This window comes from Oncorhynchus keta, unplaced genomic scaffold (assembly GCF_023373465.1).
Source record: "Oncorhynchus keta strain PuntledgeMale-10-30-2019 unplaced genomic scaffold, Oket_V2 Un_contig_2152_pilon_pilon, whole genome shotgun sequence".
Classification (NCBI taxonomy): Eukaryota; Metazoa; Chordata; class Actinopteri; order Salmoniformes; family Salmonidae; genus Oncorhynchus; species Oncorhynchus keta.
In genome coordinates, this window is record NW_026282491.1 from 60,001 (window position 1) to 77,500 (window position 17,500).

Here is a 17,500-nt window from a genome sequence, read left to right on the forward strand (position 1 = left end):
AGAACACCTGGGGACCATTATAAACAGAACACCTGGGGGACCATTATAAACAGAACACCTGGGGGACCATTATAAACAGAACACGCTGGGGACCATTATAAACAGAACACCATTATAAACAGAACACCTGTGGGACCATTATAAACAGAACACCTGGGGGACCATTATAAACAGAACACCTGGGGGACCATTATAAACAGAACACCTGGGGGACCATTATAAACAGAACACCTGGGGGAACCACCATTCTAAACAGAACACCTGGGGGACCATTATAAACAGAACACCTGGGGGACCATTATAAACAGAACACCTGGGGGACCATTATAAACAGAACACCTGGGGGACCATTATAAACAGAACACCTGGGGGACCATTATAAACAGAACACCTGGGGGACCATTATAAACAGAACACCTGGGGGACCATTATAAACAGAACACCTGGGGGACCATTATAAACAGAACACCTGGGGGACCATTATAAACAGAACACCTGGGGGACCATTATAAACAGAACACCTGGGGGACCATTATAAACAGAACACCTGGGGACCATTATAAACAGAACACCTGGGGGACCATTATAAACAGAACACGCTGTGGGACCATTATAAACAGAACACCTGGGGGACCATTATAAACAGAACACCTGGGGGACCATTCTAAACAGAACACCTGGGGGACCATTATAAACAGAACACCTGGGGACCATTATAAACAGAACACCTGGGGACCATTATAAACAGAACACGCTGGGGGACCATTATAAACAGAACACCTGTGGGACCATTATAAACAGAACACCTGGGGGACCATTATAAACAGAACACCTGGGGGACCATTATAAACAGAACACCTGGGGGACCATTATAAACAGAACACCTGGGGGACCATTATAAACAGAACACCTGGGGGACCATTATAAACAGAACACCTGGGGGACCATTATAAACAGAACACCTGGGGGACCATTATAAACAGAACACCTGGGGGACCATTATAAACAGAACACCTGGGGGACCATTATAAACAGAACACCCGTGGGGAACATTATAAACAGAACACCTGGGGGACCATTATAAACAGAACACGCCTGGGGACCATTATAAACAGAACACCTGGGGGACCATTATAAACAGAACACCTGGGGGACCATTATAAACAGAACACGCTGTGGGAACATTATAAACAGAACACCTGTGGGACCATTATAAACAGAACACCTGGGGGACCATTATAAACAGAACACCTGGGGGACCATTATAAACAGAACACCTGGGGGACCATTATAAACAGAACACCTGGGGGACCATTATAAACAGAACACCTGGGGACCATTATAAACAGAACACCTGGGGGACCATTATAAACAGAACACCTGGGGGACCATTATAAACAGAACACGCTGGGGGACCATTATAAACAGAACACCTGGGGGACCATTATAAACAGAACACCTGTGGGGACCATTATAAACAGAACACCTGGGGGACCATTATAAACAGAACACCTGGGGGACCATTATAAACAGAACACCTGGGGGACCATTATAAACAGAACACCTGGGGGACCATTATAAACAGAACACCTGGGGGACCATTATAAACAGAACACCTGGGGGCTGAACACCTGGGGGACCATTATAAACAGAACACCTGGGGGACCATTATAAACAGAACACCTGGGGGACCATTATAAACAGAACACGCTGTGGGAACATTATAAACAGAACACCTGGGGACCATTATAAACAGAACACGCTGTGGGGACCATTATAAACAGAACACCTGGGGGACCATTATAAACAGAACACCTGGGGAACCATTATAAACAGAACACGCTGTGGGAACATTATAAACAGAACACGCTGGGGACCATTATAAACAGAACACCTGGGGGACCATTATAAACAGAACACGCTGTGGGACCATTATAAACAGAACACCTGGGGGACCATTATAAACAGAACACCTGGGGGACCATTATAAACAGAACATTATAAACAGCTGGGGGACCATTATAAACAGAACACCTGGGGGACCATTATAAACAGAACACCTGGGGGACCATTATAAACAGAACACCATTATGGGGACCATTATAAACAGAACACCTGGGGGACCATTATAAACAGAACACCTGGGGGACCATTATAAACAGAACACCTGGGGACCATTATAAACAGAACACCTGGGGACCATTATAAACAGAACACCTGGGGGACCATTATAAACAGAACACCTGGGGACCATTATAAACAGAACACCTGGGGGACCATTATAAACAGAACACCTGGGGGACCATTATAAACAGAACACCTGGGGGACCATTATAAACAGAACACCTGGGGACCATTATAAACAGAACACCTGGGGGACCATTATAAACAGAACACCTGGGGGACCATTATAAACAGAACACCTGGGGGACCATTATAAACAGAACACCTGGGGACCATTCTAAACAGAACACCTGGGGGACCATTATAAACAGAACACATTATGGGGACCATTATAAACAGAACACGCTGGGGACCATTATAAACAGAACACCTGGGGACCATTATAAACAGAACACCTGGGGACCATTATAAACAGAACACCTGGGGACCATTATAAACAGAACACCTGGGGGACCATTATAAACAGAACACCTGGGGACCATTATAAACAGAACACCTGGGGACCATTATAAACAGAACACCTGGGGGACCATTATAAACAGAACACCTGGGGGACCATTATAAACAGAACACCTGGGGGACCATTATAAACAGAACACCTGGGGGACCATTATAAACAGAACACCTGGGGGACCATTATAAACAGAACACCTGGGGACCATTATAAACAGAACACCTGGGGGACCATTATAAACAGAACACTCTGTGGGAACATTATAAACAGAACACCTGTGGGACCATTATAAACAGAACACCTGGGGGACCATTATAAACAGAACACCTGGGGGACCATTATAAACAGAACACCTGGGGGACCATTATAAACAGAACACCTGGGGGACCATTATAAACAGAACACCTGGGGGACCATTATAAACAGAACACCTGGGGGACCATTATAAACAGAACACGCTGTGGGAACATTATAAACAGAACACCTGGGGGACCATTCTAAACAGAACACCTGGGGACCATTATAAACAGAACACCTGGGGGACCATTCTAAACAGAACACCTGGGGGAAACACCATTCTAAACAGAACACCTGGGGGACCATTATAAACAGAACAAGCTGTGGGAACATTATAAACAGAACACGCTGTGGGAACATTCTAAACAGAACACCTGGGGGACCATTATAAACAGAACACCTGGGGGACCATTCTAAACAGAACACCTGGGGGAAACACCATTCTAAACAGAACACCTGGGGGACCATTATAAACAGAACAAGCTGTGGGAACATTATAAACAGAACACGCTGTGGGAACATTCTAAACAGAACACCTGGGGGACCATTATAAACAGAACACCTGGGGGACCATTCTAAACAGAACACCTGGGGGACCATTCTAAACAGAACACCTGGGGGACCATTATAAACAGAACACCTGGGGAAACATTATAAACAGAACACCTGGGGGACCATTATGAACAGAACACCTGGGGGAACATTATAAACAGAACACGCTGTGGGGAACATTATAAACAGAACACGCTGTGGGAACATTATAAACAGAACACCTGGGGGACCATTATAAACAGAACACCTGGGGGACCATTATAAACAGAACACCTGGGGGACCATTATAAACAGAACACCTGTGGGAACATTATAAACAGAACACGCTGTGGGACCATTATAAACAGAACACCTGGGGGACCATTATAAACAGAACACCTGGGGGACCATTATAAACAGAACACCTGCGGGAAAACACCATTCTAAACAGAACACCTGGGGGACCATTCTAAACAGAACACCTGGGGGAAAACACCATTCTAAACAGAACACGCTGTGGGACCATTATAAACAGAACACCTGGGGGACCATTATAAACAGAACACCTGCGGGAAAACACCATTCTAAACAGAACACCTGGGGAAAACACCATTCTAAACAGAACACCTGGGGGACCATTCTAAACAGAACACCTGGGGGAAACACCATTCTAAACAGAACACCTGGGGAAAACACCATTCTAAACAGAACACCTGGGGTAAAACACCATTCTAAACAGAACACCTGGGGGAAACACCATTCTAAACAGAACACCTGGGGAAAATACCATTCTAAACAGAACACCTGGGGAAAACACCATTCTAAACAGAACACCTGGGGGAAACACCATTCTAAACAGAACACCTGGGGGACCATTCTAAACAGAACACCTGGGGAAAACACCATTCTAAACAGAACACCTGGGGTAAAACACCATTCTAAACAGAACACCTGGGGGAAAACACCATTATAAACAGAACACCTGGGGGAAATAAACCATTCTAAACAGAACACCACCTAAACAGGGAAAACACCATTCTAAACAGAACACATTATAAACAGAACACCTGGGGGGAAAACACCATTCTAAACAGAACACCTGGGGTAAAACACCATTCTAAACAGAACACCTGGGGAAAACACCATTCTAAACAGAACACCTGGGGTAAAACACCATTCTAAACAGAACACCTGGGGTAAAACACCATTCTAAACAGAACACCTGGGGAAAACACCATTCTAAACAGAACACCCTGGGGGAAAACACCATTCTAAACAGAACACATGGGTAAAACACCATTCTAAACAGAACACCTGGGGGAAAACACCATTCTAAACAGAACACCTGGGGTAAAACACCATTCTAAACAGAACACCTGGGGGACCATTCTAAACAGAACACCTGGGGAAAACACCATTCTAAACAGAACACCTGGGGAAAACACCATTCTAAACAGAACACCTGGGGAAAACACCATTCTAAACAGAACACCTGGGGAAAACACCATTCTAAACAGAACACCTGGGGGAAAACACCATTCTAAACAGAACACCTGGGGGAAAACACCATTCTAAACAGAACACCTGGGGTAAAACACCATTCTAAACAGAACACCTGGGGAAAACACCATTCTAAACAGAACACCTGGGGAAAACACCATTCTAAACAGAACACCTGGGGAAAACACCATTCTAAACAGAACACCTGGGGAAAACACCATTCTAAACAGAACACCTGGGTAAAACACCATTCTAAACAGAACACCTGGGGGAAAACACCATTCTAAACAGAACACCTGGGGGAAACACCATTCTAAACAGAACACCTGGGGTAAAACACCATTCTAAACAGAACACCTGGGGGAAAACACCATTCTAAACAGAACACCTGGGGTAAAACACCATTCTAAACAGAACACCTGGGGTAAAACACCATTCTAAACAGAACACCTGGGGTAAAACACCATTCTAAACAGAACACCTGGGGGAAAACACCATTCTAAACAGAACACCTGGGGGAAAACACCATTCTAAACAGAACACCCGTAGAGCGGGTGAGCGAGCGTGTGCACACTCGCACTCACACACACAGTGTCATGAACTCTGTGTCGTCTGACAGGAAGCTCCTGTTGCTGTGGCGGTGGAGGTGGAGCCTAACTTCATCGCCGTGGGACCCTACCACGTTGCCGTGGGGATGAACAACCGAGCCTGGTTCTACGCCCTGGGAGACTCCGGTGTGTGTGTGTTCACTGAGTTTGTGAGTGTGTTGTGTGTGTGTGTGTATTTGATGTTCTTGTAAATCATTGTGATGGTTTTTTAAACATCAGGTGTGGAGAGGCTGAAGGACATGGAGTATTTGGGGACGATCGCCACCATGTGTCTGAACTCAGAATACGCAGCGGCTCTGTTTGAGGGCAAAGTACAGCTACACATGGTGAGAAGGGGGTTTGGGGAGGGGGGGGGGTGGTGAGGAGCTACACATGGTGAGAAGGTGGGGGTTTGGGGAGGAGAGGGTTGGGGGGGGGTCTGTTTGAGGGCAAAGTACAGCATGGTGAGAAGGGAGGGGGTGAGGAGAGGGTTGGGGGTGTTTGTGGGGGGTGAGGGAGGATTGGGGGTGTTTGTGGGGGGAGGAGAGGGGTTGGGGGTGTTTGTGGGGGGGTGAGGAGAGGGTTGGGGGTGTTTTTGGGGGGGGTGAGGAGAGGGTGGGGGTGTTTGGGGGGGTGAGGGAGGGGGTCTGTATGTAGTAGGAGGTCCTGTGTATTTGAGTCTCCGTATCTGTGATCTTAACCTGTGTGTGTGTGTGTGTGTGTGTGTGTGTGTGTGTGTGTGTGTGTGTGTGTGTGTGTGTGTGTGTGTGTGTGTGTGTGTGTGTGTGTGTGTGTGTGTGTGTGTGTGTGTGTGTGTGTGTTCGTGCGTGCGTGCGTGTGTGTAGATGGAGGGCGAGGGCCAACAGGAGCAGAGACAGACCAGGCTGTTTCCAGACGGAGACCGTAAAGAACACATCGTCAGTCACGCCCTCACTAACGACTTCCTGTTCTACGGGACTGATGTAAGACACACACACACACACACACACACACACACACACACACACACACACACACCTAGTGTATCCTAGCTGATGTTAAATCTAGAAACCCCATGTTCCCAGAGTGGTGTGATAGTGTGTGTCTCTCCATGTCTCCTCCCAGAGTGGTGTGATAGTGTGTATCTCTCCATGTCTCCTCCCAGAGTGGTGTGATAGTGTGTATCTCTCCATGTCTCCTCCCAGAGTGGTGTGATAGTGTGTATCTCTCCATGTCTCCTCCCAGAGTGGTGTGATAGTGTGTATCTCTCCATGTCTCCTCCCAGAGTGGTGTGATAGTGTGTATCTCTCCATGTCTCCTCCCAGAGTGGTGTGATAGTGTGTATCTCTCCATGTCTCCTCCCAGAGTGGTGTGATAGTGTGTATCTCTCCATGTCTCCTCCCAGAGTGGTGTGATAGTGTGTGTCTCTCCATGTCTCTCCATGTCTCCTCCCAGAGTGGTGTGATAGTGTGTATCTCTCCATGTCTCCTCCCAGAGTGGTGTGATAGTGTGTGTCTCTCCATGTCTCCTCCCAGAGTGGTGTGATAGTGTGTGTCTCTCCATGTCTCCTCCCAGAGTGGTGTGATAGTGTGTGTCTCTCCATGTCTCCTCCCAGAGTGGTGTGATAGTGTGTGTCTCTCCATGTCTCCTCCCAGAGTGGTGTGATAGTGTGTGTCTCTCCATGTCTCCTCCCAGAGTGGTGTGATAGTGTGTGTCTCTCCATGTCTCCTCCCAGAGTGGTGTGATAGTGTGTATCTCTCCATGTCTCCTCCCAGAGTGGTGTGATAGTGTGTGTCTCTCCATGTCTCCTCCCAGAGTGGTGTGATAGTGTGTGTCTCTCCATGTCTCCTCCCAGAGTGGTGTGATAGTGTGTATCTCTCCATGTCTCCTCCCAGAGTGGTGTGATAGTGTGTATCTCTCCATGTCTCCTCCCAGAGTGGTGTGATAGTGTGTATCTCTCCATGTCTCCTCCCAGAGTGGTGTGATAGTGTGTATCTCTCCATGTCTCCTCCCAGAGTGGTGTGATAGTGTGTATCTCTCCATGTCTCCTCCCAGAGTGGTGTGATAGTGTGTATCTCTCCATGTCTCCTCCCAGAGTGGTGTGATAGTGTGTATCTCTCCATGTCTCCTCCCAGAGTGGTGTGATAGTGTGTGTCTCTCCATGTCTCCTCCCAGAGTGGTGTGATAGTGTGTGTCTCTCCATGTCTCCTCCCAGAGTGGTGTGATAGTGTGTGTCTCTCCATGTCTCCTCCCAGAGTGGTGTGATAGTGTGTATCTCTCCATGTCTCTCCATGTCTCCTCCCAGAGTGGTGTGATAGTGTGTATCTCTCCATGTCTCCTCCCAGAGTGGTGTGATAGTGTGTATCTCTCCATGTCTCCTCCCAGAGTGGTGTGATAGTGTGTATCTCTCCATGTCTCCTCCCAGAGTGGTGTGATAGTGTGTATCTCTCCATGTCTCCTCCCAGAGTGGTGTGATAGTGTGTATCTCTCCATGTCTCCTCCCAGAGTGGTGTGATAGTGTGTGTCTCTCCATGTCTCCTCCCAGAGTGGTGTGATAGTGTGTGTCTCTCCATGTCTCCTCCCAGAGTGGTGTGATAGTGTGTATCTCTCCATGTCTCCTCCCAGAGTGGTGTGATAGTGTGTGTCTCTCCATGTCTCTCCATGTCTCCTCCCAGAGTGGTGTGATAGTGTGTATCTCTCCATGTCTCCTCCCAGAGTGGTGTGATAGTGTGTGTCTCTCTATGTCTCCTCCCAGAGTGGTGTGATAGTGTGTATCTCTCCATGTCTCCTCCCAGAGTGGTGTGATAGTGTGTATCTCTCCATGTCTCCTCCCAGAGTGGTGTGATAGTGTGTATCTCTCCATGTCTCCTCCCAGAGTGGTGTGATAGTGTGTATCTCTCCATGTCTCCTCCCAGAGTGGTGTGATAGTGTGTATCTCTCCATCTCTCCATGTCTCCTCCCAGAGTGGTGTGATAGTGTGTGTCTCTCCATGTCTCCTCCCAGAGTGGTGTGATAGTGTGTGTCTCTCCATGTCTCCTCCCAGAGTGGTGTGATAGTGTGTATCTCTCCATGTCTCCTCCCAGAGTGGTGTGATAGTGTGTATCTCTCCATGTCTCCTCCCAGAGTGGTGTGATAGTGTGTATCTCTCCATGTCTCCTCCCAGAGTGGTGTGATAGTGTGTATCTCTCCATGTCTCCTCCCAGAGTGGTGTGATAGTGTGTATCTCTCCATGTCTCCTCCCAGAGTGGTGTGATAGTGTGTATCTCTCCATGTCTCCTCCCAGAGTGGTGTGATAGTGTGTATCTCTCCATGTCTCCTCCCAGAGTGGTGTGATAGTGTGTATCTCTCCATGTCTCCTCCCAGAGTGGTGTGATAGTGTGTATCTCTCCATGTCTCCTCCCAGAGTGGTGTGATAGTGTGTATCTCTCCATGTCTCCTCCCAGAGTGGTGTGATAGTGTGTATCTCTCCATGTCTCCTCCCAGAGTGGTGTGATAGTGTGTATCTCTCCATGTCTCCTCCCAGAGTGGTGTGATAGTGTGTATCTCTCCATGTCTCCTCCCAGAGTGGTGTGATCGTGTGTATCTCTCCATGTCTCCTCCCAGAGTGGTGTGATAGTGTGTATCTCTCCATGTCTCCTCCCAGAGTGGTGTGATAGTGTGTATCTCTCCATGTCTCCTCCCAGAGTGGTGTGATAGTGTGTATCTCTCCATGTCTCCTCCCAGAGTGGTGTGATAGTGTGTATCTCTCCATGTCTCCTCCCAGAGTGGTGTGATAGTGTGTATCTCTCCATGTCTCCTCCCAGAGTGGTGTGATAGTGTGTATCTCTCCATGTCTCCTCCCAGAGTGGTGTGATAGTGTGTATCTCTCCATGTCTCCTCCCAGAGTGGTGTGATAGTGTGTATCTCTCCATGTCTCCTCCCAGAGTGGTGTGATAGTGTGTATCTCTCCATGTCTCCTCCCAGAGTGGTGTGATAGTGTGTATCTCTCCATGTCTCCTCCCAGAGTGGTGTGATAGTGTGTATCTCTCCATGTCTCCTCCCAGAGTGGTGTGATAGTGTGTATCTCTCCATGTCTCCTCCCAGAGTGGTGTGATAGTGTGTATCTCTCCATGTCTCCTCCCAGAGTGGTGTGATAGTGTGTATCTCTCCATGTCTCCTCCCAGAGTGGTGTGATAGTGTGTATCTCTCCATGTCTCCTCCCAGAGTGGTGTGATAGTGTGTGTCTCTCCATGTCTCCTCCCAGAGTGGTGTGATAGTGTGTATCTCTCCATGTCTCCTCCCAGAGTGGTGTGATAGTGTGTGTCTCTCCATGTCTCCTCCCAGAGTGGTGTGATAGTGTGTGTCTCTCCATGTCTCCTCCCAGAGTGGTGTGATAGTGTGTATCTCTCCATGTCTCCTCCCAGAGTGGTGTGATAGTGTGTATCTCTCCATGTCTCCTCCCAGAGTGGTGTGATAGTGTGTATCTCTCCATGTCTCCTCCCAGAGTGGTGTGATAGTGTGTATCTCTCCATGTCTCCTCCCAGAGTGGTGTGATAGTGTGTATCTCTCCATGTGAGTGGTGTGATAGTGTGTATCTCTCCATGTCTCCTCCCAGAGTGGTGTGATAGTGTGTATCTCTCCATGTCTCCTCCCAGAGTGGTGTGATAGTGTGTATCTCTCCATGTCTCCTCCCAGAGTGGTGTGATAGTGTGTATCTCTCCATGTCTCCTCCTAGAGTGGTGTGATAGTGTGTATCTCTCCATGTCTCCTCCCAGAGTGGTGTGATAGTGTGTGTCTCTCCATGTCTCCTCCCAGAGTGGTGTGATAGTGTGTATCTCTCCATGTCTCCTCCCAGAGTGGTGTGATAGTGTGTATCTCTCCATGTCTCCTCCCAGAGTGGTGTGATAGTGTGTGTCTCTCCATGTCTCCTCCCAGAGTGGTGTGATAGTGTGTATCTCTCCATGTCTCCTCCCAGAGTGGTGTGATAGTGTTTATCTCTCCATGTCTCCTCCCAGAGTGGTGTGATAGTGTGTATCTCTCCATGTCTCCTCCCAGAGTGGTGTGATAGTGTGTATCTCTCCATGTCTCCTCCCAGAGTGGTGTGATAGTGTGTATCTCTCCATGTCTCCTCCCAGAGTGGTGTGATAGTGTGTGTCTCTCCATGTCTCCTCCCAGAGTGGTGTGATAGTGTGTATCTCTCCATGTCTCCTCCCAGAGTGGTGTGATAGTGTGTATCTCTCCATGTCTCCTCCCAGAGTGGTGTGATAGTGTGTATCTCTCCATGTCTCTCCATGTCTCCTCCCAGAGTGGTGTGATAGTGTGTGTCTCTCCATGTCTCCTCCCAGAGTGGTGTGATAGTGTGTATCTCTCCATGTCTCCTCCCAGAGTGGTGTGGTGTGTATCTCTCCATGTCTCCTCCCAGAGTGGTGTGTAGTGTGTGTCTCTCCATGTCTCCTCCCAGAGTGGTGTGATAGTGTGTATCTCTCCATGTCTCCATGTCTCCTCCCAGAGTGGTGTGATAGTGTGTATCTCTCCATGTCTCCTCCCAGAGTGGTGTGATAGTGTGTGTCTCTCCATGTCTCCTCCCAGAGTGGTGTGATAGTGTGTGTCTCTCCATGTCTCCTCCCAGAGTGGTGTGATAGTGTGTATCTCTCCATGTCTCCTCCCAGAGTGGTGTGATAGTGTGTATCTCTCCATGTCTCCTCCCAGAGTGGTGTGATAGTGTGTATCTCTCCATGTCTCCTCCCAGAGTGGTGTGATAGTGTGTATCTCTCCATGTCTCCTCCCAGAGTGGTGTGATAGTGTGTATCTCTCCATGTCTCCTCCCAGAGTGGTGTGATAGTGTGTATCTCTCCATGTCTCCTCCCAGAGTGGTGTGATAGTGTGTGTCTCTCCATGTCTCCATGTCTCCCAGAGTGGTGTGATAGTGTGTGTCTCTCCATGTCTCCTCCCAGAGTGGTGTGATAGTGTGTGTCTCTCCATGTCTCCTCCCAGAGTGGTGTGATAGTGTGTATCTCTCCATGTCTCCTCCCAGAGTGGTGTGATAGTGTGTGTCTCTCCATGTCTCCTCCCAGAGTGGTGTGATAGTGTGTATCTCTCCATGTCTCTCCATGTCTCCTCCCAGAGTGGTGTGATAGTGTGTGTCTCTCCATGTCTCTCCATGTCTCCTCCCAGAGTGGTGTGATAGTGTGTGTCTCTCCATGTCTCCTCCCAGAGTGGTGTGATAGTGTGTATCTCTCCATGTCTCCTCCCAGAGTGGTGTGATAGTGTGTGTCTCTCCATGTCTCTCCATGTCTCCTCCCAGAGTGGTGTGATAGTGTGTATCTCTCCATGTCTCCTCCCAGAGTGGTGTGATAGTGTGTGTGTCTCTCCATGTCTCCTCCCAGAGTGGTGTGATAGTGTGTATCTCTCCATGTCTCCTCCCAGAGTGGTGTGATAGTGTGTGTCTCTCCATGTCTCCTCCCAGAGTGGTGTGATAGTGTTTATCTCTCCATGTCTCCTCCCAGAGTGGTGTGATAGTGTGTGTCTCTCCATGTCTCCTCCCAGAGTGGTGTGATAGTGTGTATCTCTCCATGTCTCTCCATGTCTCCTCCCAGAGTGGTGTGATAGTGTGTATCTCTCCATGTCTCCTCCCAGAGTGGTGTGATAGTGTGTATCTCTCCATGTCTCCTCCCAGAGTGGTGTGATAGTGTGTGTATCTCCCTCCATGTCTCCTCCCAGAGTGGTGTGATAGTGTGTGTCTCTCCATGTCTCCTCCCAGAGTGGTGTGATAGTGTGTGTCTCTCCATGTCTCCTCCCAGAGTGGTGTGATAGTGTGTGTCTCTCCATGTCTCCTCCCAGAGTGGTGTGATAGTGTGTATCTCTCCATGTCTCCTCCCAGAGTGGTGTGATAGTGTGTATCTCTCCATGTCTCTCCATGTCTCCTCCCAGAGTGGTGTGATAGTGTGTATCTCTCCATGTCTCTCCATGTCTCCTCCCAGAGTGGTGTGATAGTGTGTATCTCTCCATGTCTCCTCCCAGAGTGGTGTGATAGTGTGTATCTCTCCATGTCTCCTCCCAGAGTGGTGTGATAGTGTGTATCTCTCCATGTCTCCTCCCAGAGTGGTGTGATAGTGTGTATCTCTCCATGTCTCTCCATGTCTCCTCCCAGAGTGGTGTGATAGTGTGTATCTCTCCATGTCTCCTCCCAGAGTGGTGTGATAGTGTGTATCTCTCCATGTCTCCTCCCAGAGTGGTGTGATAGTGTGTATCTCTCCATGTCTCCTCCCAGAGTGGTGTGATAGTGTGTATCTCTCCATGTCTCCTCCCAGAGTGGTGTGATAGTGTGTATCTCTCCATGTCCATGTCTCCTCCCAGAGTGGTGTGATAGTGTGTATCTCTCCATGTCTCCTCCCAGAGTGGTGTGATAGTGTGTATCTCTCCATGTCTCCTCCCAGAGTGGTGTGATCGTGTGTATCTCTCCATGTCTCCTCCCAGAGTGGTGTGATAGTGTGTGTCTCTCCATGTCTCCTCCCAGAGTGGTGTGATAGTGTGTGTCTCTCCATGTCTCCTCCCAGAGTGGTGTGATAGTGTGTATCTCTCCATGTCTCCTCCCAGAGTGGTGTGATAGTGTGTATCTCTCCATGTCTCTCCTCCTCCCAGAGTGGTGTGATAGTGTGTATCTCTCCATGTCTCCTCCCAGAGTGGTGTGATAGTGTGTATCTCTCCATGTCTCCTCCCAGAGTGGTGTGATAGTGTGTGTCTCTCCATGTCTCCTCCCAGAGTGGTGTGATAGTGTGTGTCTCTCTATGTCTCCTCCCAGAGTGGTGTGATAGTGTGTGTCTCTCCATGTCTCCTCCCAGAGTGGTGTGATAGTGTGTATCTCTCCATGTCTCCTCCCAGAGTGGTGTGATAGTGTGTATCTCTCCATGTCTCCTCCCAGAGTGGTGTGATAGTGTGTGTCTCTCCATGTCTCCTCCCAGAGTGGTGTGATAGTGTGTATCTCTCCATGTCTCCTCCCAGAGTGGTGTGATAGTGTTTGTCTCTCCATGTCTCCTCCCAGAGTGGTCTGATAGTGTGTATCTCTCCATGTCTCCTCCCAGAGTGGTGTGATAGTGTGTCTCTCCATGTCTCCTCCCAGAGTGGTGTGATAGTGTGTGTCTCTCCATGTCTCCTCCCAGAGTGGTGTGATAGTGTGTATCTCTCCATGTCTCCTCCCAGAGTGGTGTGATAGTGTGTGTCTCTCCATGTCTCCTCCCAGAGTGGTGTGATAGTGTGTATCTCTCCATGTCTCCTCCCAGAGTGGTGTGATAGTGTGTATCTCTCCATGTCTCCTCCCAGAGTGGTGTGATAGTGTGTATCTCTCCATGTCTCCTCCCAGAGTGGTGTGATAGTGTGTGTCTCTCCATGTCTCCTCCCAGAGTGGTGTGATAGTGTGTATCTCTCCATGTCTCCTCCCAGAGTGGTGTGATAGTGTGTATCTCTCCATGTCTCCTCCCAGAGTGGTGTGATAGTGTTTATCTCTCCATGTCTCCTCCCAGAGTGGTGTGATAGTGTGTATCTCTCCATGTCTCCTCCCAGAGTGGTGTGATAGTGTGTATCTCTCCATGTCTCCTCCCAGAGTGGTGTGATAGTGTGTATCTCTCCATGTCTCCTCCCAGAGTGGTGTGATAGTGTGTATCTCTCCATGTCTCCTCCCAGAGTGGTGTGATAGTGTGTATCTCTCCATGTCTCCTCCCAGAGTGGTGTGATAGTGTGTATCTCTCCATGTCTCCTCCCAGAGTGGTGTGATAGTGTGTATCTCTCCATGTCTCCTCCCAGAGTGGTGTGATAGTGTGTATCTCTCCATGTCTCCTCCCAGAGTGGTGTGATAGTGTGTATCTCTCCATGTCTCCTCCCAGAGTGGTGTGATAGTGTGTATCTCTCCATGTCTCCTCCCAGAGTGGTGTGATAGTGTGTGTCTCTCCATGTCTCCTCCCAGAGTGGTGTGATAGTGTGTATCTCTCCATGTCTCCTCCCAGAGTGGTGTGATAGTGTGTATCTCTCCATGTCTCCTCCCAGAGTGGTGTGATAGTGTGTATCTCTCCATGTCTCCTCCCAGAGTGGTGTGATAGTGTGTATCTCTCCATGTCTCCTCCCAGAGTGGTGTGATAGTGTGTATCTCTCCATGTCTCCTCCCAGAGTGGTGTGATAGTGTGTATCTCTCCATGTCTCCTCCCAGAGTGGTGTGATCGTCTGCATCCTGGTGGAAGACTGGCAGATGTTGAACGAGTACCGCCACCCAGTCGGCATCAAGAAGGTGAATATAATATATATATATTATTATTATTATTATATTTATATTATTATTATAATATTATAACTATGGTGATGAATATAATATTATAACTATGGTGATGAATATAATATTATAACTATGGTGATGAATATAATATTATAACTATGGTGATGAATATAATATTATAACTATGGTGATGAATATAATATTATAACTATGGTGATGAATATATACTGAATATAATATTATAACTATGGTGATGAATATAATATTATAACTATGGTGATGAATATAATATTATAACTATGGTGATGAATATATACTGAATATAATATAACTATGGTGATGAATATATACTGAATATAATATTATAACTATGGTGATGAATATAATATTATAACTATGGTGATGAATATAATATTATAACTATGGTGATGAATATAATATTATAACTATGGTGATGAATATATACTGAATATAATATTATAACTATGGTGATGAATATAATATTATAACTATGGTGATGAATATATACTGAATATAATATTATAACTATGGTGATGAATATAATATTATAACTATGGTGATGAATATATACTGAATATAATATTATAACTATGGTGATGAATATATACTGAATATAATATTATAACTATGGTGATGAATATATACTGAATATAATATTATAACTATGGTGATGAATATAATATTATAACTATGGTGATGAATATAATATTATAACTATGGTGATGAATATAATATTATAACTATGGTGATGAATATAATATTATAACTATGGTGATGAATATAATATTATAACTATGGTGATGAATATAATATTATAACTATGGTGATGAATATAATATTATAACTATGGTGATGAATATAATATTATAACTATGGTGATGAATATATATAATATATATAACTATGGTGATGAATATAATATTATAACTATGGTGATGAATATATACTGAATATAATATTATAACTATGGTGATGAATATAATAGTATAACTATGGTGATGAATATAATATTATAACTATGGTGATGAATATAATATTATAACTATGGTGATGAATATAATATTATAACTATGGTGTGATGAATATAATATTATAACTATGGTGATGAATATAATATATAACTATGGTGATGAATATAATATTATAACTATGGTGATGAATATATGGTGATGATATATAATATTATAACTATGGGTGATGAATATAATATTATAACTATGGTGATGAATATAATATTATAACTATGGTGATGAATATATACTATTATAACTATGGTGTGATGAATATAATATTATAACTATGGTGATGAATATAATAGTATAACTATGGTGATGAATATAATATTATAACTATGGTGATGAATATATACTGAATATAATATTATAACTATGGTGATGAATATATATAATATAATATTATAACTATGGTGATGAATATAATAGTATAACTATGGTGATGAATATAATATTATAACTATGGTGATGAATATAATATTATAACTATGGTGATGAATATAATATTATAACTATGGGTGAATATAATATATAACTATGGTGATGAATATAATATTATAACTATGGTGATGAATATAATATTATAACTATGGTGATGAATATAATATTATAACTATGGTGATGAATATATACTGAATATAATATTATAACTATGGTGATGAATATAATATTATAACTATGGTGATGAATATAATATTATAACTATGGTGATGAATATATACTGAATATAATATTATAACTATGGTGATGAATATAATATTATAACTATGGTGATGAATATAATATTATAACTATGGTGATGAATATATACTGAATATAATATTATAACTATGGTGATGAATATAATATTATAACTATGGTGATGAATATAATATTATAACTATGGTGATGAATATATACTGAATATAATATTATAACTATGGTGATGAATATAATATTATAACTATGGTGATGAATATATACTGAATATAATATTATAACTATGGTGATGAATATAATATTATAACTATGGTATAATATGGTGATGAATATAATATTATAACTATGGTGATGAATATATATGAATATAATATTATAACTATGGTGATGAATATATATGAATATAATATTATAACTATGGTGATGAATATAATATTATAACTATGGTGATGAATATAATATTATAACTATGGTGATGAATATAATATTATAACTATGGTGATGAATATAATATTATAACTATGGTGATGATGAATATAATATTATAACTATGGTGATGAATATAATATTATAACTATGTGATGATGAATATAATATTATAACTATGGTGATGAATATAATATTATAACTATGATGTGAATAATATATGAATATAATATTATAACTATGGTGATGAATATATACTGAATATAATATTATAACTATGGTGATGAATATAATATTATAACTATGGTGAATATATATGAATATAATATTATAACTATGGATGATGAATATAATATTATAACTATGGTGGTGATGAATATAATATTATAACTATGGTGATGGTGATGAATATAATATTATAACTATGGTGATGAATATAATATTATAACTATGGTGATGAATATAATATTATAACTATGGTGATGAATATAATATTATAACTATGGTGATGAATATAATATTATAACTATGGTGATGAATATAATATTATACTATGGTGATGAATATA

At 44.2% G+C, this 17,500-nt stretch overlaps 1 protein-coding gene and 1 long non-coding RNA gene across 2 annotated transcripts in view; one reads left to right on the forward strand and one right to left on the reverse strand.

Moving 5' to 3' along the window:
- LOC127921140 (WD repeat-containing protein 19-like) overlaps positions 1 to 17,500 on the forward strand; it is a 98,921-nt gene that overhangs the window by 7,471 nt on the left and 73,950 nt on the right. The window contains 4 exon segments of the mRNA XM_052504957.1: positions 5,586 to 5,700; positions 5,794 to 5,900; positions 6,399 to 6,515; positions 14,711 to 14,788. Coding sequence (XP_052360917.1) covers positions 5,586 to 5,700; positions 5,794 to 5,900; positions 6,399 to 6,515; positions 14,711 to 14,788 — 417 coding nt within the window.
- On the reverse strand, positions 4,122 to 5,210 carry LOC127921146 (uncharacterized). Its single transcript, XR_008108298.1, has 3 exons — positions 5,082 to 5,210; positions 4,869 to 4,988; positions 4,122 to 4,179 (listed from the first exon to the last, which is right to left on the reverse strand). It is a non-coding gene; the product is annotated as an uncharacterized LOC127921146 (long non-coding RNA).